The sequence below is a fragment of the Furipterus horrens genome, unplaced genomic scaffold, assembly GCF_987537825.1.
Source record: "Furipterus horrens unplaced genomic scaffold, mFurHor1.1.pri manual_scaffold_1, whole genome shotgun sequence".
In the NCBI taxonomy this organism is placed as follows: Eukaryota; Metazoa; Chordata; class Mammalia; order Chiroptera; family Furipteridae; genus Furipterus; species Furipterus horrens.
Genome location: NW_028327171.1, coordinates 25275831 through 25301004, shown reverse-complemented (window position 1 = coordinate 25301004; position 25174 = coordinate 25275831). Strand labels below are relative to the sequence as shown.

The window sequence follows — 25174 nt, the reverse complement described above, 5'->3', positions numbered from 1 at the left end:
TGGCTCAGTGGATTGAGCGTCGGCCTGCGAGCTAAGTGTCTCTGGTTCGATCTTCCAGTCAGGGCACATCAGAGAAGGAAAACTCTGACCCCAAAAAACCTCCGCTGCCTTGCGGCATACCTCTTCAGGGGAAAGGCTAAGGGAGTAAACCCCGACAGAAAATCCGGAGCCGGAGTCCCTAAGGCGGTTCGACGTTGTAGTCAACACCGGCAACTCCTGCGGCGCACCTGAAGCCAAGCTGTATTGACTCCGTCTTTCCCTTGGACCCTTCAGCTGCGAAGAGAGGGGGGGTCTGCTGCATGGGCAACAGCAGACCCTCCATATCACCCTGCCCAGGCTCTGTAGCTTCAGCTTCACTGGAGAGGACACTCCAGCGTCATCGCAAGATGTCGATTCAACACGGGAGGAGACAGATACCGTGTCACTCCCGAGTCGGACTGCACAGCCATTCTCGGCGGTGCAGATAGACTCTTAAGAAGCTACACCATCGTCTCTCGAGACGGACGGCTGCCGACGACGATTCAAAATATATTTATTTTGTGCTAGGCACTATCAACACAATCATTAGCATCACAGACACAGTTCTTGCCCTCAAGGAGCTTACAATCTAAGAAAGAGACAGAAACCTACATCATCACTAATTCTTCATTACAGGCTGAGGTAAGCTAAGAAGGAAAAGTACAGGCTTTTTCAAACAAGAATTCGTTTCCATAGGAATAATGGTTCTGAGCTGGGACTAAGACTTCCTATTGGAAATCAGGTGAAACCAGGTCACAGAGACTCCTGGATAAAATATTCTAAGCAAAGGTAGTATGGACAAAGCCCCTGAGAAGGGACCAGACCTGACTCATTTGAAAAAATGTAACCAGCTCCCTGCAGCTGGGGCACTAAGGGAGAGGAAAGATGAGGTGAGGCCAGAGCACACAAGCCCCCCAACCTGGCTCCCCCCTCTCTCCCAACGATGAGGCCAACATTCACCAGCCTTGGGCTAGGACAGTCACCTGGCAGTCAAAGCCTAAAGAACTAACAACTGGATAATAACACAATAAAATGTAAATCAGAAAAATGGATATAAGTCAACTTACCCTGAGAAGGAATACATTCAGCAATTTTGTTAGTTTAGTAGTTGTCTAAAATATCTGTGTGCCCACAGTCAGCAAAACATATGAAAAATTCCTTGACTTTAATATGCTAAGACTAAGTCATTTAAAAAGTATTTTAAGTCTATCAGAGAAATATACCCATATTTTGTTTAATGTGAAAAACACAGACATTATTTTAAGATCCTACTCTGGAGAAGAAGCTAATCGCCATAATCTTTCAATGACTGTAATTAGGCAAATTTTCTTTATTCCAACACAGGTTTTCTTATAATCTTCTACATAAATAAAAGTTAAAATCAGTGTTTTAAGATTTTTTTAAAAATCGAAAGTTAGAAGACATCATGTATTCCTTTTACAGTTTTTGTCTATGTATAAGCAATCATAATTTAAAGGACATTTTTAGTAAATAGATTTAAAAAACTGTACAGAAAGTTTGTACCGCAAATTTGCATCCCTAAGTATAATAAAGGTGCTCAGTAACAGAGATAAAGAAGCTCTAAAAGGTCACTGCTCAGCAAACTCTCATAATTAAAAAAAGCAGAACAATCTGCTATTTGTGAAAATGAAGAAATTTCATAAGATATCTTTCAAATATTCCCTATTACAAAAAGGAATGCCTATTAAAATGCCATAGTTTATTCTATATAAAACATCCCTTTTACCCCCTCAAAAGCCTTAAATTTATTTTTGCTTTAAAATAAAAGGCCATATCCCTCAGATATACTTTGCAAAAATGATCTCAATACAAGATCCAATGACTTCCATTATTTACTGTCCTTACTGAATGCCACCTGCATGTTCCAGAGCAATTTTCTGAATTTTACTGTCGATTAGTCTATTCTCAAGTAAAATTCTTAAGCAACGCACAAGACAGAGGATAAAATAGTCCTCACAAATATACTTTGAAATAGGTGTCCTTAAAATATAAATAACTTTTCATACTATTATTTTTCCTAATGACTAAACTAAATAAAGAAAAATTTAAATGGAGGTTTTCAAATCAGTGATGTGTGCAGCTCATTCTCATGACACAGTCATTTAAGTTTCTCATCTGCAAAACATAATACAATAGATTATCAAAAAGGGGGGGAAAAAAACCACAAAACCCCATCTGGTTTACAAAATGAAAACCATTAAGCATTACAAAACTCATAGTACCAAATATTGAAAATTATACATTAATCTTTTAATGCTTCTTGATCATAAAAAAAACACAGAATCAATGTAGAAAATCTAGAAAATATAAAAAAGGAAGAAAAGAAAACAAAAAACAAACCCCATACCTCTTATAGGCCTACCTTCAAATAGAACAAACAGAACTGTTAACATCTGGGGGATTTTCTTTCATGTTGTTTTGTTTTCTTTTTTTTTATTATTATTATTATATATAAGGAACAGGTTTAAGAAATACACATACCTACATACATTTTGTTAAAAAATGAAATTAGGATATTAATTTGCATTTTTATCTGTTTACTTAACATATAGCATGTTAAGTATCTCTGACTCTTAAAAATCCTTCTAAAACATATTAAATGTATGTTAATTATATATTTAACCATTTTTCTACTTTGGAACATTGACGCTGTTTCCAATTTTTTGACATAATAAACACTGTCATAAGATATTTAAACCTCACAACACTTCTGATTATTTTGTTAAAATGTACTTCTAGAAATAGAAATACTACGTTACTCCTATTCATTGGCTGCATTTCTTGAAAGTACACCACGTGGCAACATTTATTTAGTTTCTTTTAATATGTAGCAGAATGTTCTTTTTTATGCTTTTAGGTTTTGTAGTTACTGTTCTGTTTTTCCTTCTTTTAAACCAAATCTCTAAGACGTAGCTCTCACATTTGCCTAATTCTTAGCCTGTGCATTAGAGCTTCCCGGCTGGTGCCCAGAAATAAACAGCCTTGTTCTACTGGACTTTAACCTATTCAAAATTCACAAAACTTAAAATTACATGGCATATATTTAAAAATAAATTTTTTAAGTAAAAAATTTCAATGTCTAAAAAATTAGAAATAATAGAAAATAGAATCACTAATGTTGTAGCATACACTCATGGAAAAAATATTAATTTAACTTAAACCATACACTACATACTTCAATCTGTTCCAAATGAGTCAGAGAACACAGAATAACAAGTTAGTACAAAGAAAAGATGAAAAATTATCTCTCAACTAGTTATGAAAAAGAAAATATCACAGAGAATAGAAGGGCAAGCCTAACACTTAGGACCAAGACCTTTGCTCCAATAAATTACAAACACTACACATCTCTTTCCCTCGGAAATTCAAAACCAAATTCTTCCCCCAATCCTTCATTTTAGCCCTTGACATCCATCTTTTAAGATTTTATGACACCAACAAGAATTATGTTATAGTAATTCCATAGATAATCATTAGCTCTTGAAATGCAAGAGAAAAACTAATTTCTTAAAAGTCCAATCTTAATGCCTTGAAATAAAATGGTAACGTTTAATATTTTCAAAATAAAGACAATTTTCCTCTTTTTCAATACTTACTCGGCAGGGCAAAGTTTTATTTCTTCCCTTTGTCTTGCAGAGTAATTTAGGTTACCACCTAAAACACAAATAAGCATAGAATTTTTTCAATGTAACTATTATAAGTAAAATTCAAATACGCACCCACGCACAAGCACATATACACACACATGTTTGCATGATACACCTTAAAGGAACATAAAAGGCTATGGAAAAGGTGAGAAAGAAAGAGTTTAATCTCCTGGAAACTTCCCAAGGGAAGAAAAAATAATTTTTTTTTAAGATCTTTATATGATACAAATAGTCACTCCTTAATTTCAGCACTTTTTAAAGTTTAGACGTATGCATTACCTTAGGTTTCTTAATTAGGACATTGTATTAATATTCAGTAATAATGAAAATTTAAAGAAATTAAAGAAAATTACCTAACATTATTTAAACAGCATGTGTATACATTCTTCTAAATATATAACAACCTTTAAGGGTACGCCAGTTGGAAAAACTGGTAAGAATAACATCAAAATCTTATAAAGAATAAAGAAAAAAGCACAAATGCATGTGGTATATGTATATTCACAAAAGAAATAAATGTGTAATTTCTCATTCTATATTAAACACTTTCAACCTTAAAATGGAAATATCAATTATAAATATTCTTACTTATTATTTTAAATATAAGACAATAACACAGGAATGGCTTTAGGTTATTAAAAGTGCTTCTTTATGCTAATATACTTCTTAATGCTAATATAAAAATATAAAATTTTGTATTACAAAATTTATATTGAAGTGGCCAGAAAAAACATGACAACAACCTTAATAAATGTGAAGGTCCAGAACACATAATTGTAAGTTATATAATGAAATATTTCCATCACTATGAAGAGAACATCATTATTACTTGAGCGAAAGCACTAGCCTCTAAAAATGCATGCAGACAACCCAGTGACCCCATATGATTATCCACTTCAATTGAAGGAGAAAATACCTCACTTCTACGTACCTCGGGCACGATTCACCAAATAGAGTAAGACCACAGCCAAAAGTGACACTGGAAGTGAAAAAACACAGGACCCTTAAAAAACATGTATTCACTTCTTCCCAATGATTCCTATGTAACCATAATCACAAAGTAAGAGCCAAATCAAATAAAATCTTTATTAACTGGCATTTAAAAATAAAAACACTGTTCACATTACTTTCCAAAAAGCACTAAAAATAAGTTATACACCCTTTCCTCCAGGGACTACCCGAGCCCAGGGATGGCCAGGCCAGACACGGAGAAGCTGAGACACCCGCAGGAGAGGGCTCATCCCTGCCACTCGCTCACTCTCCCTGTGTAAATGCTGGCCCTTCCGGGCACTTCCAAAACTCCTGCCGGCCCCTAGACTGTTTTCTTTTTTCTTTTACAGAAATAATCCTTGGTGGGGGGTGGGGGATTGGTCTGAAAACACGTTCATTTTACAAATTAACCAAACATTAGAATGTGGTCATTAGACTCCCAAAAGCCCAGAGTCAGTGAAGACCTCAAAAGTCAGGTGCCTAGCTTTGTACCTTAACAAGTAAGACATATTTAATTTACTTAAAATTAATATGGCAACAAAAGCATTTTTAAATGACTTGGTGTTTGACTTGGAAACCCAATACTCATATATGAGACTGGCTTGAAATTAAACCACATGTTACAGCATCGAAAATAGACAAAAACATTTTCATGACCTGGTTTTTAAAATTCTTAAAGAACCCACTTTTTTAAAACAATTTTTTTTTTTAATTTGATGTGCTTATTTCTAAAATTATGAGATAATAAAATGTATTCAGGCTATTCATAAGCAGTTATCTGCAAACACCTCACTTCAAGTATAGATAGTCATTATTGCCTGGTAGTATCATCACTAGAATTTGCCATTTTAAATACATGTTATCAAAGTATAAGAGGCATCTTAATATGTTATGTGAGAATTTTTTTCAGATAAGCACAATTTATGTGTATGGTGAAGACTAACAATGGAAAAATGCTAATTTTTATAATTTCAATCGTTTCCTAACACTTCCTATTTTTAACCAATGAATCATTACATATAAAAATTAAGTAACAGAACTAAGAATAAAAATAATTTAAAACTGCTTTATGTGCATGCCTAAATCATACATATATCCACACATTCATACAAGGGACATACTCAGGGCCCTGCAAATGGCTCCACTTAAAAGGGAAAAATGTTTTTAAAAAAAAACAAAAATATTTAAAATAATATAAAACACATTCCACTGCTGCCTTTAAGAATAAGAAACTCCTGGAAAATGCCTATGACTCTTCAGAGAACTATAAAGTCACCAGCCAGGAAGCTCTGATGCATAGGCCAAGAATGAGACAAACCTGAGAGCTACATCTTAGAGATTTGGTATAAAAGAAGGAAAAACAGAATAACTATAAAACCTAGAAGGATAAATAAGAACATACTGCTACAAATAAAAAGCAAGCAAATAATGTTGCCACATGGTGCACTTACAAGAAACACAGGCAATGAAGAAAAGCTCTAAAAACAAATATCCCCACGTATCCAGTATCATGCCAGCGATGATGGAAACAACCGCCAGCCCAAGATTCTGAATGGCCTGCATGCTGCAATTTAAGAAATATAAAAACATGTTTTTCAATTTCAAAAGTTTTCACAAAGACAAACAATTCACTATAATTATTAGTATCTATAAACCACATACTATGTGTGTTAAGAGACATTTTCAACCAGGGATGACCTGCTTAGATTTGTTTTTTACCCCATAACCATTTCCTCTATCAGATTTCATGCTCTAAGGGAAGGGAGCTTGCCTTATTAAGTACACTACAAACTCAAAACCTTCCTGCTGAATGAAAGAAAGAGCTAAGTGAATACCAACCCCCTTGTGCATTTTGGGCCAGAGACCAGAGCTCAACTTCTCGCTGAGAAGCCCTCAGATAAACAGGCAATGGGGTGATAATGTCAGCGATTACCTCTTATGAGTTAGCTTAACTCCAGCTCTCCTGCTGGAGACTTGGAGCGTTTTCACTGCTACAATAATATCATAAAAAGATTAAATGACTTTTCTATTTTTTTCCAGGTTCAGAGATGTCCCAGAGCCTGAAGACTAGATTCAGGAGACCCAGCGTTTCATATGATAATAAAGCTGATACAGAAGATACACACTTTATGATTCACAGTGCAAGTACTTACAAGCCATACGCAGTTCCCAGCTGATGTTCAGGAACTATGAACGCCACCATCGGCCACAGTGCGCAGGCAAGCAATGAATAGGAGAGTCCCAGGAGACTCTAATAGAAAGCAATACAGAAAAGGGTAGAAGTCTTAAAATAACCAAAAGCTGATTTTCCTTTGATGCAGACTAGCAAGATTGACATAATAGCTAATATATGAATATTCATGCAAGTCTTATTGCAATCAGGTTAAAACTCATATTCAATACAAAAAAAGTCTGGCCCTCTCTAACAGCATCCCTCTAGTGGTGAAATACCCGCACCCTGTCTTAACCACTTTATATTATATGCATATATAACTGCCTGGGCCCAGGGTGCAGTCAAGAACCAAGCAAGGAAACAAAGCTAATTTGCAAAACGTTATTACCAACATTTTAGGCAAACTTATTTTCCAATATTTATTAGGAATTTACATATTAAGCAACCAAAGCAATATCACATCAGTAGTCAATTATCTTCCCTCTGAGTCCTCAATGCCCAACAGGAGAGAAGCACAGAGAAGTAATAACCACTGCTTGTTAAACATCACCTAATACTATCTTTTTCTTCAATTAGTAAAGGAACCTTACAATTTAAGTTAAAGGAAGATTTATACCTATCTTATGGGCAAAGATTAAAATAATGCCAATGTCCAACAATGGCAAGAATACAAAAAAAAAAGACATCTTATATTATTGATAAAGCTATAAATGAGTAGAAAGTTACTGAATATCTAACAAGATGTTAAATGTGCAAAGCCTCCACAATAGCATTTCTACTTCTATGGATCTATCCCACAGAATTCTTACCTAGGGTACAAATTGTGGAGCAAAAGTAGCTTTACAGTTGTGAGTATGCAAAACACAGTTTATTTTTGTATTATTATTAATTATTGTATTATTTTCTATACAAACAGCTGTAAACCTATTTTTGCCCCATCCTGTATGTACATCAAAAATATTCTTTTGTTAACATATAAGAAAGACAGCACTTTAGCCTGTGGTCTTAGAAATGGCATTCAGAAGAACGGTAATAAAAACTGAATGAATTCATGATCACTTTTTGACCTACTGAAAGTCAAAGACAAAAGGATGTGAAATCATGGATGTTGGACCAATAGATTTTTGTCACCTATGATGGAATGACTTCGTTTAATGAAGTATAGAAAAATAAGTAGAACTAATAAGCATTTCACTTTTATAAGACTGTTTTATTTCAAATTTTATTTCAGCACTGAGCTTACTCTATTAAATTAGCCAAATGAAATTAAAAATATCTTATGCCTTAATAATTAATATTTATATACTTGAAAAAATTATTCTGTAGAAATTGAAGTCAAGTTATTGTTTTCCCCACTGTAACAAAGCACTGCTATTGGAGGAGCTGAGTGTGGCTCCTGACATTCACCGCCCCCCTCACAGCGACATTACCATGGCGATCCAAGGGTTCCACAGCGTCAACGCCAGCAGCATGTGGGAAGCAAGAGTGGCCACCACTGCACACAGAACCCAGGTGATGTTCTTCCCTGTCTTATCCACCAGGAGCCCAAATATTGGGGACATAGGAGCTGATATGACATATACAACACTGCTCAGGGAATATAAAAGATGTTTAATGAAATATATCACTGCTCCCCCTCAAAAATAATCCAAAAAGCCCCTAAACCCTTTAGGCAAAGTAAATCCTAGTTCATTTAATTTAACAATCTTCTAAAATGGTCATCAGTAAACAGAAATATAAAGATATAAATAGTAGTCCAAGACTTGTTTGGTTTTCCATTAATGCAAAGATAGCCACTCAGGATCAAGTTCCAATGTAATCTTGGTTTCACACTGTGGATGTTATATCACATATGTCTTACAACATCTGGTTCTAATTAAAGATCCACACTAGGCACACAACAAACATTTAGAGAATTAATGAAATACCTGTTAATAGCACTTGCTGCCTGGGAAGAAAATTCAAATTTCTCTATAAAGAAAACTCTAAAATAAAGAGAGAGAGAAATAAGCACTTTAGAGAGCACTACTCACTCTTTTTCTTTTCTTTTTTTTTTTTAATAAAGGCAAAATAAAACTGAATGTAAATAATTCTAAGTTTAGTCAACTTTTCCTTCTTGATACTGTTTTCCCACCTTATTTAATATTATTCATCTTCAAGTAACTGATTAAAGCTTCAGTGTTTATATAAATATTTCACTAACTAAATAAAATACTGATGCTTGTTTTTTCCCCTTTTTACATATACAGCAAAGAGTACACACAAATTTTCAGAAAACCAAATGTATTAATACAGGGAATTATGATAGCTTCTTTTCCTTAAAAGCAGTCCTGAACAGGTTCTTTGCTATGTAACGCATAAGGTTCTTGTCTCAAGTTATTTACGATAACAGCCTGAATTTAAAGGTTAACATTACAAACACACACCCCGACAAACACACCTGCAATCACAAATTGCTGTTTAAGTAGCTGCCAAAGAAAATCAAGAGCAAGAGAGCTAGAGACAGAGAGAGAAGATAAAGCAAAGAAAACTTTGATTTGAACCCTGAGTGTGAATCTGGAGAAACTACAGTCCTAGGAAATAAAAACATGCCCAATCACTATGAGCCAATATGCTGTCTCCATTCTCAATAAGAGGCTTAATTTTTAAAAAATACAAACCTAAAATCAAGAATTAAAATAAACCAATATTTTGAATCCAAAACTATTATTATGCATATCTTTTAGAAAAATTTAAAAAGGATTAAACCAACACTAAACCTTAAGCTAAGAAAATCAGTTGTATCCCAGGATATCAAACAATTCTTGTGTATATATAAACTATAACCAGAGAAGTAAGGTTTATAGCTAAAAAAATTAATTTATGTAATTGAAATCTCATTATAATTTAGCCAACAAAAGTGGAATGCTAGAGAATACTCACTTCCCAAGTCCGATAAAAGGGAACACGGCAACATAATAGCAGACACAGATGACAAATATGAGCCACAGGGGTAAGGAGAAATCCTTCACATCAGTTATCTTAATAACGTCACCTTAGAGAAGAAAGGGAAGAGGCTATCAGTATAATTTTTCATACCTAAGTCAAGATTACTTTTTATCTATCATGTGATTAAACTTTGCAATTCAGTTAAAAAATACTTTTCTCAGTAAATTACTGAGTTTCTATGATAATTTAAAAAGACATTAGAAAAAGCAAAACCTATGGTTTTTAATCTACCTACCTAATGATGAAATACACAAAGTATAATCAAGAATGTAAATTATGCCAAAAACATAAGGAGGAAAATGTACCCCATATTTAGACAAGTGGAAATAGATTTGGAAATAAAAGATCAAGAACCATGTATTAAGCCTCACTGTGGTTTCCAACAGTGCATTAGGAACTTGCTAATTGTACACTATCTCAAAAGACCATAATTCCCCAAAGTCCCACTACTCTTGCATTTAGACTTACCTGTTTTTCCTTCTTCTTTATGAAGAATTCTTTCTGCTCTCTGATCCAAGTAAGCAAGGACCAAGGCACAAATCAGTGAAATAATACATGTTATACCCCCTACAATTAATAGAAAAGAGATTTTTAAAAGAGAGCCAGACTGAAGGTTCCTTAAAACACAGCATATCACATTAAATGCAAAAAACTTAACAACCAAAGGGGATATTATTTAGGTATATATTTAAAAAGCCCACAATTACTAAGTAAGGACAGAAGTAAAAGAGCATATGATAAATATTCAACAAACAGCAGTCATTTATGACTATATTATTTCCCAGTATAAGGTTGGAGATTAGAAGGAAAAGACTAGAACAAACTAGTCTGGTCTTCTAACGCAGAATACAAACTGAAAAAAGCTGATTACCAGCTAGCAAATTAGTTCTACTTTCTTAATTCAGTCTAAGCACTAATTATTAATGGATGCCAGGGGTGGGGGCGGATTATAAAAGCAAAGTCTGATTCTGTGATCAACTCCTCTTCCTTCTGATTCCTCCCCAAAGTCTGCCACCCTTGCTCCTCCCCAAGGACCCCCTCCACAGCACAGATGGTGTGGGATCTGCTTCCTTTGAATATTCAGCATTACTCATGAATTCTGATCTCATATCATTACTGTAAATCAGCAAAAGAGTGAATAAAGTTTACACTTCAAAAAGAAGCTTAGTAAAATAAATGCATCTTTAATTGGCTGACATAAAACGATCCAGTTGAATAACTGCTGAAATGAGAGGCAGTAGACATTAAGATCTATTTCTGCCACCACCAAGCTGAGTGATCTTACACACAGAATTTAACCTCTCTAGACTTAAATTTCCCCATCTGTAAAACAGGAGACAGATTAATAACGGCACAGGTCTTTTCTGGCTCTAAAATTCTTTAAAACTCAAACTCTCCATCATGGAAGGAACCACAAGGTATGCTGAAGAGCATTTGCATGTAAGAAAGAGGTTCTGAGTAAGGCAAAGGGTTTGAGGGGCAGGCAAGGAGTCTCTCGGCACAAGTCATCTGTTTACAGTCATTGCTCCACTGTCCTCTTTTTCCCAGACTCTATCAAGGAAGCATAAGGGAGAGAAGATGGCACAGAACACTCAGCCCCACCCACAGGTATCTCTAGGGCTCTGCCAGCAGCCCTCTGCACACCAGGGGGCTCAGACAGACAAACTCACTGTTCAGACAGAGGAAAAGCACAGTGGGGAATCCAGAGGGCCTCAACTGCTTCTCAGCGACCCACCCGGAAACCAGCACAGTGGAGCCTTAGCCAAGAGAACTTGGGGCCAGAAGGGACCTGTACAGTTTTGGTCTAACATCCACAATTTTCAGAAAAGAAAACTGAGACACAGAGGTTATCGTCTCGTCCAATATGACAGAACTGTTACAGGCAGGACTAGCCCCCAGGCTCCTGAACCCCCAACCTAGTGGATCTCCCACCATATCACATCATCACTACAAAATCTAAGCTCTAGAGTAATACTAACTGAATCTGATGAAATGAAACAATTCTCCCTTCTGCCAGCGACTAATATCGGGTTGGCCAAAAAGTCCGTTACGTATTTTCTGTATGATGGCTCTAGTAGTGCTTAGTTGTCTTTAACTTCATTCAAAACAATTTTGTTAGACTGTATTGTGATAGTTGTTACTACCAGCATGCATTAAAAACAAAAAACTTATCAAAATTGGTGAATTTTGTGCAGCCATTTTAATATTGAAGATGGAAGAAAATACACATTTTTGGCATATTACGCTTTATTATTTCAAGGAAGGTAAAAACACAACTAAAACACATGCAAAAAAGATATATGCAGTGAATGGAGAAGGTGCTGTGAGTTATTGAACATGTCAAAAGTGGTCTACAAAGTTTCTTGGTACTACTGACATTTTGGCCAAGTAATTCTTCACTGTGGGGCTATCTTATGCTTTGGAATATACTTAGCAGCACCCCTCGCCTCTACCCACTAGAGGCCAATAGTGGGAGTCAAGGAACATACTCAAACTATCCAAATCAATAGTTACTGGTAAAAATGAAAAATGTGTCTTTTATTGTACAGAAAAAAATGTAACGCAGACTTTTTGGCCAACCGATAATCACACTTTACATGTATAAATTCCTGATTGTTTTCAGTTTTCACATACACTCTCTCATTTCATCAAGACAAAGCTGAAGCAGACAAGATATTACCAGGTCCTCCATTTTAAGTGGAAATAAAAACACAAACAGTGTGAATGCTTACTACTTCTAATTAGGTCAAAGAACTCATGAACTGAGCAGGCAAAATTATAACCAACGTGGTCTAACCCTGATTCCAGGGTTCTTTCCTCTCTGCCATGATACTTGCTATGACATGCTTTCAGAAGAAACAAAATGTGGAACATCAGGATTCACTGACCAATCATAAGGGTGACCCCAAGGGTTGTGTGACCAGCAGAACCCAACGAAGCTTTAACCTGAGAATACAGCCATCCCATGAGGTTCATGTTTACTGTGCTGCCCTGGAAAAGAATAGATAGATAGGACTCAGATTCAAGAAGAGAGAAATTTTTTTAAAAACACTACAAAAGAAAAAACTGACAAAGATAAAGCCATAAATTAAGATTATAAAAAAAGCCAATTTATAGAAAATGCTAGTATTCAAAACAGCACATTATGTTTATAACTTCCTAGTAGACAAAACAAAAATGAAATACAAGTTACAAAATTCACAGGGTACCTACAACAAAATAAACCTTAGTTCAGAAAAAGTACAGCTTTTCCTGGTATTGACGTCTAAAAAAAAAATCATCCTCTGTCCGTAAGATGGTAAAGGTTACAGATAATATTCTCATTCATTTATGAAGCAATTATTGAGCCCTGATTACATGCCAGTCACTGTTCTAGGTATTGGAAATACAGAACAAAAAAACTGCAGCTTTCACAGGTCTTATATTTTAGTGGGGTAGAAGAGGTAAAATATGTAGTATATTAAATAGTGCTTTAAAGTGCTTGAAAAAAATTTTTTAAAGCATCAGAAGAGAATATAAAGGGGTGGACACCTCACTGAGAATGTGACCTTAGAGTAAAAAGCTGAAGCAAGTTAGCTGTAAGGACATCTGAGGGAACAGCATTCCAGGCACAAGGAACAGCCAGTGCAGAGGCCCCGAGAGGGAGGCTGCCCAGTGTGCTCAAGGAATGACAAGGAGGCAGCGCTGGAACAGCATAAATAAAAAGGAAAGCAGATGAGGTGAGGTCTACAGAGAGGAAATGGTGGGGGGAGAAGGGAGGAAGCTATAGGTCATAATAAAATTTGGGTTTCTACCCTATGATACACCCTGGCTGGTTTGGCTTAGTGGATTGAGTGTCAGCCTGCGAGCTAAGTGTCGCTGGTTCGATCTTCCAGTCAGGGCACATCAGAGAAGGAAAACTCTGACTCCAAAAAACCTCCGCTGCCTTGCGGCATACCTCTTCAGGGGAAAGGCTAAGGGAGTAAACCCCGACAGAAAATCCGGAGCCGGAGTCCCTAAGGCGGTTTGACGTTGTAGTCAATACCGGCAACTCCTGCGGCGCACCTGAAGCCAAGCTGTATTGACTCCGTCTTTCCCTTGGATCCTTCAGCTGCAAAGAGAGGGGGGGTCTGCTGCATGGGCAACAGCAGACCCTCCATATCACCCTGCCCAGGCTCTGTAGCTTCAGCTTCACTGGAGAGGACACTCCAGCGTCATCGCAAGATGTCGATTCAACACGGGAGGAGACAGATACCGTGTCACTCCCGAGTCGGACTGCACAACCATTCTCGGCAGTGCAGATAGACTCTTAAGAAGCTACACCATCGTCTCTCGAGACGGACGGCTGCCGACGACCCTATGATAGATAAGTGGCACAATCCGTGTATGCTGTAGCAGACCCACTCTGGCTGCAACATCCAAAACAGATATGAGTGGAATGAAGGCAGAAGCAAGGACATCATTAGGGAGCTACTGCAATAATCCAGAACAGAGATGATGGGTCTTGGACTAGAGAGGCAAAATGGGCAAGTGGAAAGTGGTGGAATATGGATATATTTTGATGGTAAAGCTAATATGATTTACTAAAGAAAAATATGTGAGCTCTGGAAGTTGGCTGAAATATTGTCCCAAACACCAAAAGGTCATGAGTTCAATTCCCAGTGGAGGTACATACATAGGTTGCAGGTTCAATCCCCAGTTGAGGCACGTGCAGGAGGCAACCAATTGATGTTCCTCTCACATCTATGTTTCTCTCTCCTCTCTCTCTCTCCCTCTTTCAAAAATCAATAAAATATCCTTGGTGAGGATTTTAAAAAAGAAAAATATGTGGAATGTGGGGAAAAAACAAAGAAGGAGTTACAGATGACACCACAGTTTTTGCCTGATTAAGTGGCAGAAAAGAGCTGTCCATACTGAGGATGAGAAAACTGCAGCATGAGCTGGTTTGGGGGATGGCAAGTAGACGATCAGAGCTGGGTTTTGGCCATATCGGGTTTCATATGCCTACCAGCCATCCAAATAAAAATGTCAAGTAGGAAGTTACATATGCCAGTATGGAAAGGCCTGGACAAGCGATGTAAATTCAGGAGCAAAGACATGCTATCTAAACTTTCAGAACTAGGTAAGATCACCAAGGAAATGAGCATGAAAAGAAGAAAGAAGCTGTTAAATGCCCAAGCTCTGGGGCGCTGCCACATTCACAGATTGAGAAAACAGAGATGGAGAAGCAGCAGACAAAAAGACAAAAAAAAACTATGAGACTATAGAGTCCTGGAACCCAAGAGAAGACATCAAGGAAGGGGAAATGTCAACTGTGTTAAATGCTATTGATGTGTCAAACACCGAAGACTGGGAAATGAGGTGGCTGTCTGAGAGCTGGCTCACTCGACCTTCTCCTCAGGTCTCCCTGCCATTGTGAGAAGTCCCTGAAATTCCTTTCGAGAAAGTTATGGATCCTCAGTACATGGCTGAATTGATTATAACACGTTTGTGAGCACAGGGAAAAGAACCTGAAGATCACTAGTAACTACAAGGGCACCAATGAAAATGAATCTCACTCAACATCCTATTTCATTATTTGAGGAGTTACTAGACAATGAGATCCACAAATTGCCACAGATATATCTTGACTTGCACAAGATACACAATGAAGTACTCCAGATACCTTGCAGATAAAATTAAGAAAATATAGGAAACCATACTAGTTATCAGAGAATTATAAATTAAAGTAATATTAGGTGTTTTCTATCAAAATGATAAAGACTTTTTACAGTAATAGTAGCCTGTACTATCAAAGCTATATTAAAAAGGATCCTCTCATATTCCACAGATGGGGATGTAAATAGCTCAGAGGATAATGTGAAAATACGTCTCAACAGACCCAAGAATCCCTATCAAACCCTCTGACTCAGTAATTCCATTTCTAGCAACCTAGCCTGAGGAAACAAAGGTGCGGACAAGTTCTACAGTGTCACACAACAGCACTGCTTACAACAGTGAAAAATGAGAACCTATATGTATAAAAACATATTATATATTTCATATGATATAATAATGCATTAAAAACTTTTTATACAGAATGTCTTCTTCCCTAAGGTTATGTTACAAGCAACACCATTTATTAGTCTGAAACCTTGATTTTTAATGGCAAATTTTTTTAAAAAGCTCTATATTCATAGGAGTTTATGAGGGAAAAAACTAATGGAGTTTGGGACTGCCCAAACACCTTACTCATTGCATTAATACAAGCATAATGTTGTCCCCCTGGGTACCCTCTACCAGACCAAACCAGAAACATCATGATCATTAGTAGGTTTTAAATGTGAGGAGTACTCACTGGCCACCTACGTAAGTCCAGAAGGGCATGAGCACTATTGTCAGGGAGCTGAAATCCATGTCATGTGGCTTGGCAACCACAGGAAATGAGCTTGTCTGACCAAGAACTTAAGAGCTGTCTTCATGAGCAAAGTGCTGGTGCATAGGAAGCAGATACACATTAACTACAGAGGGTAAAAGGCCATTAGTAAAAGCTACTTGTGCAGTCAGATTTCATCTCTATATGAGGTTTGAAAGTCATCAAGTTAATTGGAGAGGGGCTGCCCCATCACATAGTGAATGTCCGATCCCTGAAAATACGCAAGCAGAGCCTAGGCGGTGACCCTACGTGAAGTCTTTCAAAGCAGAGCTGCCAAAATGGGTAAGAAATTAGATAATGAAACTAAGATCCATTCTAATGCTCAGATTCTTTGAACTAATGAATGCTCACTTAGCCATTTTAGACTGTTTCCTAAGTGAAATAAGGTTAGAAATGCCTTAATTAAAGCTAAGATGAATTCTATACTATGGTCTAGATCAGTGGTTCTCAACTCTCCTAGTGCCACGACCCTTTAATACAGTTCCTCATGTTGTGGTGACCCCTAACCATAACATTATTTTCGTTGCTACTTCATAACTGTAATTTTGCCACTGTTATGAATCGTTTTGTAAATATCTGATATGCAGGATATATTTTCATTGTTACAAATTGAACATAAGTAAAGCATAATGGTTATCACAAAAACAATATGTAATTAGATATGTGTTTTCCGATGGCCTTAGGTGACCCCTACGAAAGGGTCATTCGACAGCCAAAGGTGTCGCAACCCACAGGTTGAGAACCACTGGTCTAGATAAATATATTTAAAAATCAGTACCTAATTTGTCACACACATACGCTTCATTCTGTAATTTTAGGGGATAACTATAAGATTCAATCTTTTGCTTCCTATTTGGCTCCATTGGTTTGTCATACTTACAATTCTAGCCATGCTAAGTTGGAGTCCAAACACCAGGTTTAATTCTTTGCCTTTAAACCAACTCACAGCATATGTATTCTGGGCAACTGCTAAGGACTCCCCACCAATCCTAAAAATGAAGAAAGAAAGAAAAGTGAAGCTTTTTTTAAAAGGCCACAGTCAGCAATGCATCAAGCAGGTTTAAAACTCTGACATCCCTCCTATCAAAAGGTGAAGTCACTGTCTCTTCCCCTGAATCTGGGTGAGCTTGTTACTTCCACCAGAGAATATGGTGCAGTGATGCTGTGTGACATCTGGCTTTTCACTCAAACACTCCCACTTGGAGCCCTGAGCCACCTTGTTGAAGTCCAACTACCCTGAGTTCACCACGCAATCAGAAAGCCAGCCACACGCAGAGGCACTGCAGCCAGCAGTTCAAGTCAAGTCATCCCAGCCCAGGTGCCACACATGTGAATCCACGAGCTTTCAGATGACCCCAGCCCATGCAACTTTCCGGCAGAGGCTCCAGGCAGCAGGTGCACAGGCCAGCCGTCCACGCTGCACCCTTCCAAATTCCTGACACACAGAGTCCACTGAGAAGTTCTGGGGAATGTGATATGGCGCGGTAATAACCATGACAGGCACTAGAAGGACTCTGGGTCACCACATCTATGCTGTATGTGAAGAGTGAGCCATACTTTGAGAAAACATAAAAATTCACTTCTCAGAGCAATACCTTCCATATGCAACATTCTCTACGTCCTGGTTTTAACTTCCTTTCTATAAGTTCTACATATTGACCACCCCACCCCCACCCCGAGGCCTTCAGTTAGGAGCCACTTCTCCATATCCTAACACTGAGTCTTCTCCACCACTCTGTCCTAGTTCAAATATAGTTGCCTCTCTTCTAATCCAAGTCCATGAAGCCACTTCTGACCAGTTTCATCTGAATCCCTATTTTATGTACATTTCATTTCCTTCTCTATATCACCTATGTCTACATGTCTCTGGTACCCCTGAAAAGACTGAGTAAGTTACACTCAAGTTAAAGACTGAAGAAGTTCTATCACTGGCATCCCCTCAAGTCAGGAAGCCCAAGACTGGCCTCAGAACATGCTTACTGAACAACACTGAAATTCACGAAGAGCAATCAGTCTACTGGTATTTTGCTCATTCAAGCCTTTTCAACACGGCGCAAAAGGATCTGCATACTACCCACTAAAAGACAGCAAAATGTCCGTAAATCATGAGCCTGGAAATTGATGATCTATGCTGTAATACACTACACTATAAATGAGGTTTAAATCATAGTGTTCAATACAACAGAAAAGCAAAACACTTGGGAAAAATATCATTTCTGGAGAACTATTTAATATTCAAACCCTACAGAGTAACTATGGCCCCTCAAAATTGTTGCTTCCTTTAAAGGAAAATTAAGACAACTGATAAACAGTCTTATGCATATGTGGCTACATTTCAAGGACTTGAACTAATTCACCATTAAGAGACAATAACATATTTTCTATAAATCCTTAATAAACTGATAGCTGAACACTTAAAATATATCAGATAAATGAAATTATGCATAACTTACCCAAACACAAACCTTCCAAATTCCATTAGCCAAAACGCATTATATATTCCACCAAGAGCAAAAATAACCTGTAACAGAGAATATAATGTAGAATTAATGAAGAGTAAACTCAAGGTATTTAAGAAAAATAAGTAACTTATGATGAATCACAACTTCTACAGTAATTTTAAATTCATTGTTAGTCGTCATTGTTAGTAAATCTGTGAAATTAAAGCATTATCTCAATCCTTAAAATGGGTTATGCCTTATATTACTATATGGGCATTTGTGACCCCAATTAATTAGACATTCATTAAACACACCTTTGCTGGAATTAGACAAGAATTCAAGTTACTATCACTTACTCAACAAATATTTTTGCCTTTCTTACCTGTCCAATGCAAACAAAGCAGCTAAAAATAATGGTGCCCCATCTGTTGAGGGTGGGAGGGAGAAAGAATATAAATTAAAAATGTGTCAGTCAGTCAGTCACCATACCCTCCTATATTCCCTCCAAGTACAAAAAATGAAGCACTGGTCTGCCTCTGAAGTTAGCAGTTTTTCCTAGCCTGAATGCTAATCTGTAGAAGACTTGACTTCTGAGGGAATTCCCATGCCTTTAGTAATGGCATATGTTAGTTTAAACCATTGTCATCTCTGAAACAAAACTTATTAAATAATCTTCAAGAAGTACCCAGGGTTCTTTACAAAATTCCTATTAAGACTTTAAGATTAATTAGAAGGAATGCCAGATTAAGTAATTTTAAGTGGTTATAATTCTTGATAACTAAAAACTATTTTTAAAAGGACAAACATCAACCATGTTAATACAATTATAAATCTGCATACTCCAACATTCTATACTTTGAATATCTGACTATTTCCCCAGAGTAATAAAATGTCGGCATTAAGAGTCCTTAAAGAGTAGAGGAGTAAACCATACTTCTGAAATCCCTCTCATCACATTCAGCACTGGAAAACTCACTATGGTCCCCAGGCAATTCATGACCCATCCTGTCAACTTGAGCGACCAAAGTCTGTAACATACTAAGTGAAATCTGTCCCCCTGGAGTTTCCAGCTAATTCTATCCCTTTATATCAGGCAAAATAAATGTAATTCCTCCTTTATACGCCAACTCTGCAAAATTTAAAAACGTTAGTCCCCAAGTCTAAACACTCAGTTTCTTCAATTCCTTCCCATCAGACATGGGTGGGAGACCCTTCATCATCAGTCTACCCTCTGCTTTCTTAAAATATTCCCAGTCTTCATCCCTTTTGAAGTCTCTACTAACAACACATGCACAATCATAAGGATAAAAAGTGACAAAGTTTATAGGGTTATTCCTTCCTCAGTATTTAACAGAAGTTGTCACCAAAGTTCAAAGCCCACAGAAAAGCAGGAAGAGAAATTCTCACTAGCGGGAGGCAAATACTACATATGTGCTAATTACTGTATATTTATCTCTCAATCCTCATAACCACCTTGCAAGACAGGAGTTATTATCTATCTTCTACCTATGAGGAAGCTGAAGCCCAGGAAGCCAGAAACAGCTCAGAAGAGCTAAGAAGTTGAGCAAGTGGCAGCAATGGGATTCAGACCATGGCCTGTCTGACCCCAAGTGAGGGCATAACTGAGATACATTATGTCATGGATCCCAACCTTAACTCAAATACCAACAAAAAGAAGAAAACTAATGCAGATTATCACAGCCATACAGAATTTTATTCAGTTCTTTCTAGAAATACCTTAATTTAGTTCTATGTTTTACCAATAATCAAATTTTACCTTCAGGTGAGATTTTTTTTCAAGCTTACCGTATTCCAAATACTCGGTCTATCAAAAAGCCGCCAAAGAAACACAAAACTACATTGGGCCAAGAATACCAGGCATACAGCAGCATGAATTTCGTGGTATTCACCTGCATATCCTATATGGAAAGAAAATACAGTCAAACCTCGTTCTTGAATGTCTCCCATCTCAACCAGTTCAGTCCTTGACCAAGTTGTTCACCGAAAAAAAATGTCTTGGTTGTCAAACAAAACTTCCGTTCTCAACCTGACAACCCTTTCACGCTGGTACCTGAATGATCAGTCACTTACGATTTGATTCTCAAACGAAATCACTTCTTGAACAGTCTTCCGTAACTAAGTAAGTTCGAGAACCAAGGTTCCACTGTAAAACTGTATTTTCCAAACAGTTAAGCTTAGTAACTAACAAAGCAAAACATTTTTTCCTGTGTAGGGCTGTAGTTTCTTAATCATTTGTAGTCTCTTAGCTGCGCTGGGATTCCCATGGCAGCTACGGCCCCTGCCTCAGGAAAAGGTCACACCTGGGAACTACTTGAGTCCTCAAGACATTTCAGAGGCTTTGTGGAATCCAGGACCAATCAGATCCCCCACTATGAAGACCACCTCTGTCTGCATCTGCCTATATACTCTACATTCTTATTCCCCCTGCATGGGGGCTCCCCGCCACATGGAAAAAAGTAATCTTAACCTCCCCCCCAACTAACTTGTACCTTCTTTCCCTGTCATTCTAGAATGTGAAGGGTTAATCTATGCATGTCTCCCTGTCCAAAGACAAAGAGACTGTATAAATGCAAGCGACATTGTAACTATCAAAATCATTTTTACAAAACCAGACTCAAAATACTGACATGGAAAATCCTCTGCAATCAATATCCACATTTAAAAAATAAAATAACAGCAAAACATAAGAAGGCAAAAGTTATCCTATCAAATCACTTGTCTTTCAGATGATTACTCAATGGGAGAATGAAAGACAAACAAAAATCTGCTAATACTTTTTTGGCAATACAGTGGAAATAGCACATAATTATTTATCTAAGTTGTGAAACAATATCAAGTTAGAAACAAGTGCTATAAGTGAATTTTGTGGCCACCCCTTGCCACACTAAGATTAGGTGACTACAGATATTAAAATGGATTCACTGGACAATGTTGCAGACGACACAGTCGGAGAGCTGATGAAGCCTCAATGGCTACACCTTCTCTAAAGAGAATAGAGATGAAAAATCAACTTACCTGTTTAACCTGAGTCTGAAGGGCAGCAGGATTATCATAGCAAAAATAACTACCTAGAAAAAGGAAGAACAAATATTTTCTAAGTAATAATACTATCCCCAAGAGTTTCAAGTAGCATTTACTACTCAAACAGTGATTTTAAATGTTTATACTAGGGGTTCAAGGACTGACACTGTGGAAACTTTTTGAACCATTTCCTAGTCCATCGTTATTTTCTAAGTTGTAGTCAAATGACCCAGAGAACACATGCCAATCATTTACAAATTATTAGTGTGCATACAGCAAATACTGGGAACCTGGATCAAGAAGTTAATCAACAACTAATTATTCCTCCATTTGACTTCCACAATGCTTCATATGTCTGTTACTGTCTTAGCATCTTCATGAAGCACTGCATTTGCCTTATTTAAAGTTACCAAAACACACACACACTAAAATTTTCACAAACATCCTCAGCAGTTTCCTAATAATGTTATCTGAGGTCACCACTTATCTTGAGAGCAGAGGAATGGAGTGTAACTACTCTAATATTTGAAACGAGAGTTCTGCCCTGGGCAGTATGACTCAATTGGTTGGGCATCATCTAGCAAACTGAAGGGTCGCAGGTTCGATTCCAAGTAAGGACACATGCATAGGTTGCAGGTTCAGTGCATAGTTGGAGTGCATAAGAGAGGCAACTGATCCATGTTTCTCTCCCCCTTTTCTCCCTCCCTTACCCTCTCTCTAGAGTCAATAAGCATTCCTTGAGTGAGGATTTAAAAAAGAAAAAAACAAAACAGGAGTTCTAATTCTACAAACAGAATGCACCAAATCAAACAGCTTAGTGAACACAATGCCAGAACTGAAGAAAAATAAAACAGAGTTGGAAAGGACCAAGTAAAAACATAAAAACGTCTGTTGGCAGGTAAAAGAAAAGTGGACAGAGGTTTGACATCCATTCAAGATAATACTGCCTCCATTTTTTCACTGACTCTCGGTAAGAGTACATATTAGAAGTTAAAGATTCAACAGGAAAGAACTGTCATTAGAAAGGTGCGCATCTGGCTTCTGAAGCCCAGGCAAGTAATCATAACTTATCAGAAATGATCTCTCTGCTTGAATAGGGACAATTTTAAGTGTTTTGTGTTGTTCTTTTTTGTTCCTAAACCAGCAACGTGTGGTTCCTGCTTTAATCGCAGCTCTAAGGGATGCCACTATCAGGGGTACCACTGTCATGACTTAAAGCTAATGGATGGGCATCACCTTTCCAAAAAGGGACTGGGGATGAGGGGGGACTCAAAAGGACTGGCAAAGAAGCTAAAGCTCAAAGCACCCTTAAGGCTTATTTATGTATTCCAGCAGTAGCATAAAGTTATTCACCATAATGTCCCTAAACTTGATTACACACACTGGTTCCTCTGAGACCTCTGCAAAACACATTATTACTTTCATACCAAACCAATATTGACATTAGAGTATTACCAAACAAATTAGTTGCTGGAACACAGGAAGATGTTTTTAAAATTATCTCAGGAAACCGCCTTCGGAGTCATCAGATTTCGTAAGCGAAATCTACCCAAGTAGATTGGGTAAGCAAGCCTACCCAAGTGCAATACAGGGTGATTCCTTCACATCTACTCACTGAAGCTATCAGCAAGAGACATTCACACAATTTCCAAAAGAGGGTGAGAAACTATAACTACTAGCGAATTTTTTTTTTTTTTTTTTTTTGGTCTTTTTCGTGCGGCCGGCGGAGGGGGGGCGGAAGTAGTACTAACTTTCTGAATTCCTTAACAAGGTGCCAGGATAGGAAACTGGACGACCTACAGATTCCTCCCTGTCTACGGCCCCAGCAAGAGAGTTGCCAGACTCTGAAACTTCTTGGAGCATAGGTGTCAGGAAGGGGGAAACTCGCCCACCTCCGTCCCCTGACCCCCACCTTCGGGATGTCACAGGCTTGAATGGAGCCGCAAAGGGAACTGAACCAGAAGCTGCGCCGAAGCCCAGCTCGGAGGCAGACAGTCGCAGATGCCTTGATTCTCCGCCCCACCCGACCCGGCCAGCCGCTCACCAAAGCCGAGGAAGCACATCAGCAACAGCACCAAAAGCCGGTGCACCAGGCGACTGGGGTCGCAGAGGGCCGCCAGCGCCCCCGGGGCAGCGGGGACGGCGGGGTCATCTCCACCCGCCTCCCCGAGGCCGCCTGTCAGGATCCCCCGCGCTTCCTCATCTTCCTCCTCCATTGGGCCGGCGAGAGACGGAGACGCGAGAGAGGCGGCGACAAACACTATGAGGAAGGGTCCAGGAGGACAGAGCCCAACCAAGGCTGCGGCCCCATGACCACGGTCGCTCACGTGACGACGCCGGGCCTGTCACGCGGGGCCGCGTTCACGTGAGCACGTGGTGGGCGGGGCCAGCGGGGAAGACGGAGAGGCGCTGACTTCCTGTGTTCTCCCCGGGCAGGTTCTGTTCGTGGGTCTGGGGTCCCTTAGGCGTCCGCTCTCGGCCTTCCAGCGCTTACGGCGCGGTCCTTTTGTTTCCTGACATCCTGCGAAGACAGCCGTTACAGACCTGGCCGCCCCATCCCCAGGAGAAGGTGTGGGCCTCCCATCCGCTCCACGCGAGCTCCTGCGTGATCCGACCTACGCTAAGCGGACCGAAACAAGCGCCCCTCTTCTCGCAGCGTTGCTCTCCGCAGCCCCTCTGGCTGCTCTCAATATTCACAGACTCGATTCAGTTACCTTCTGCACAAGTTTCTGATCTGAGTTGACGGTTTAGTTGGAGAGAGCGACAGAAACTGACACTTTAAAAAACAACGTGATGAATGGATGGCCGTGATAAAAATAACGACAGAAATAAGCACTAAGTTCTGTAAAACAGGTGAACAGTTTAACCAACCTTGAAGGAAGGTGGCAGCAAAGAGGGCGGGGAGCGCGGAAGCTCCTGGAAGTGGTTACTGAGCTAGGATTAGTAAGAATGAGCTAGTTAGGGATGGTTCCTGTTTGAGAGGGTGACGGGGGGGGGGGCGGGGGAGACGGGTAGGAGGGATAATAAAGACGCCCCCATGAAACAACGGGATGTGTACGTGTTTGGCTTGATCTGGAGAGGAGCAAAGGAACTCAAAAGTAGAAAACACTAAAACTGATCCATGAGAAGCCATGCAAGGATTTTGAGCAGAGCAGCAAGAATGAAAGGTTTGTGTTTTAAAAAATCCCATCTGCCAACGCAGCCCGACCCCCACTTTCTGGGAGTCCCCAGCCTTTGCCAACAGAATTTTGAGGGTGACAAGGCCAGAGATTGAATAACCATGAGGATTATTTGGAAGCCTGAGGATGGCAAAGGCCTATATATACTAGGGAATTAGGTATGAAACAAAGGAGACAGAATAAGTACGTATTTAGGAGGTGAAGTGGGGGTGACATTGTAAATAATACCCTATGAGGTCTGAAAAGAAAGGAAGAATTAGGAAATGTCTCCCAGATTTCTA

The 25174-nt window shown here is 38.6% G+C and overlaps 1 protein-coding gene across 2 annotated transcripts; it reads right to left on the bottom strand.

Annotated features, from left to right (window-relative positions):
• Window positions 1-1469: 1469 nt before the first annotated feature.
• Window positions 1470-24064, bottom strand: MFSD1 (major facilitator superfamily domain containing 1). 2 transcript variants are annotated; one of them, XM_090273260.1, is made up of 16 exons: window positions 23759-24064; window positions 21709-21761; window positions 20479-20591; window positions 19055-19097; window positions 18685-18752; window positions 17112-17220; window positions 12726-12828; window positions 10306-10404; window positions 9772-9883; window positions 8778-8834; window positions 8280-8436; window positions 6830-6927; window positions 6128-6240; window positions 4618-4665; window positions 3636-3693; window positions 1470-2154 (listed from the first exon to the last, which is right to left on the bottom strand). In XM_090273260.1, exons 1-16 carry the CDS (start codon window positions 23928-23930, stop codon window positions 2151-2153), a joined length of 1407 nt encoding a protein of 468 aa, XP_090129386.1. In that variant the 5' UTR covers window positions 23931-24064; the 3' UTR covers window positions 1470-2150. The 2 variants fall into 2 exon arrangements, with proteins under 2 accessions (XP_090129386.1, XP_090129396.1); XM_090273270.1 differs by lacking the exon at window positions 1470-2154 and having other exon boundaries at window positions 3632-3693.
• Window positions 24065-25174: the final 1110 nt, after the last annotated feature.

Bases quoted from the DNA above. Each gene is read 5' to 3' on its own strand.
- MFSD1 (XM_090273260.1), bottom strand. From the start codon at position 23,930: ATGGAGGAGGAAGATGAGGAAGCGCGGGGGATCCTGACAGGCGGCCTC. The intron at 6,928-8,279 runs GTAATGTCGCTG...GCTTTCTATTAG, and splicing joins GGAACCCTTGGATCGCCATG to AGTCTCCTGGGACTCTCCTA. The intron at 6,241-6,829 runs GTAAGTACTTGC...CTTAAATTGCAG, and splicing joins CTGGGAACTGCGTATGGCTT to CATGCAGGCCATTCAGAATC.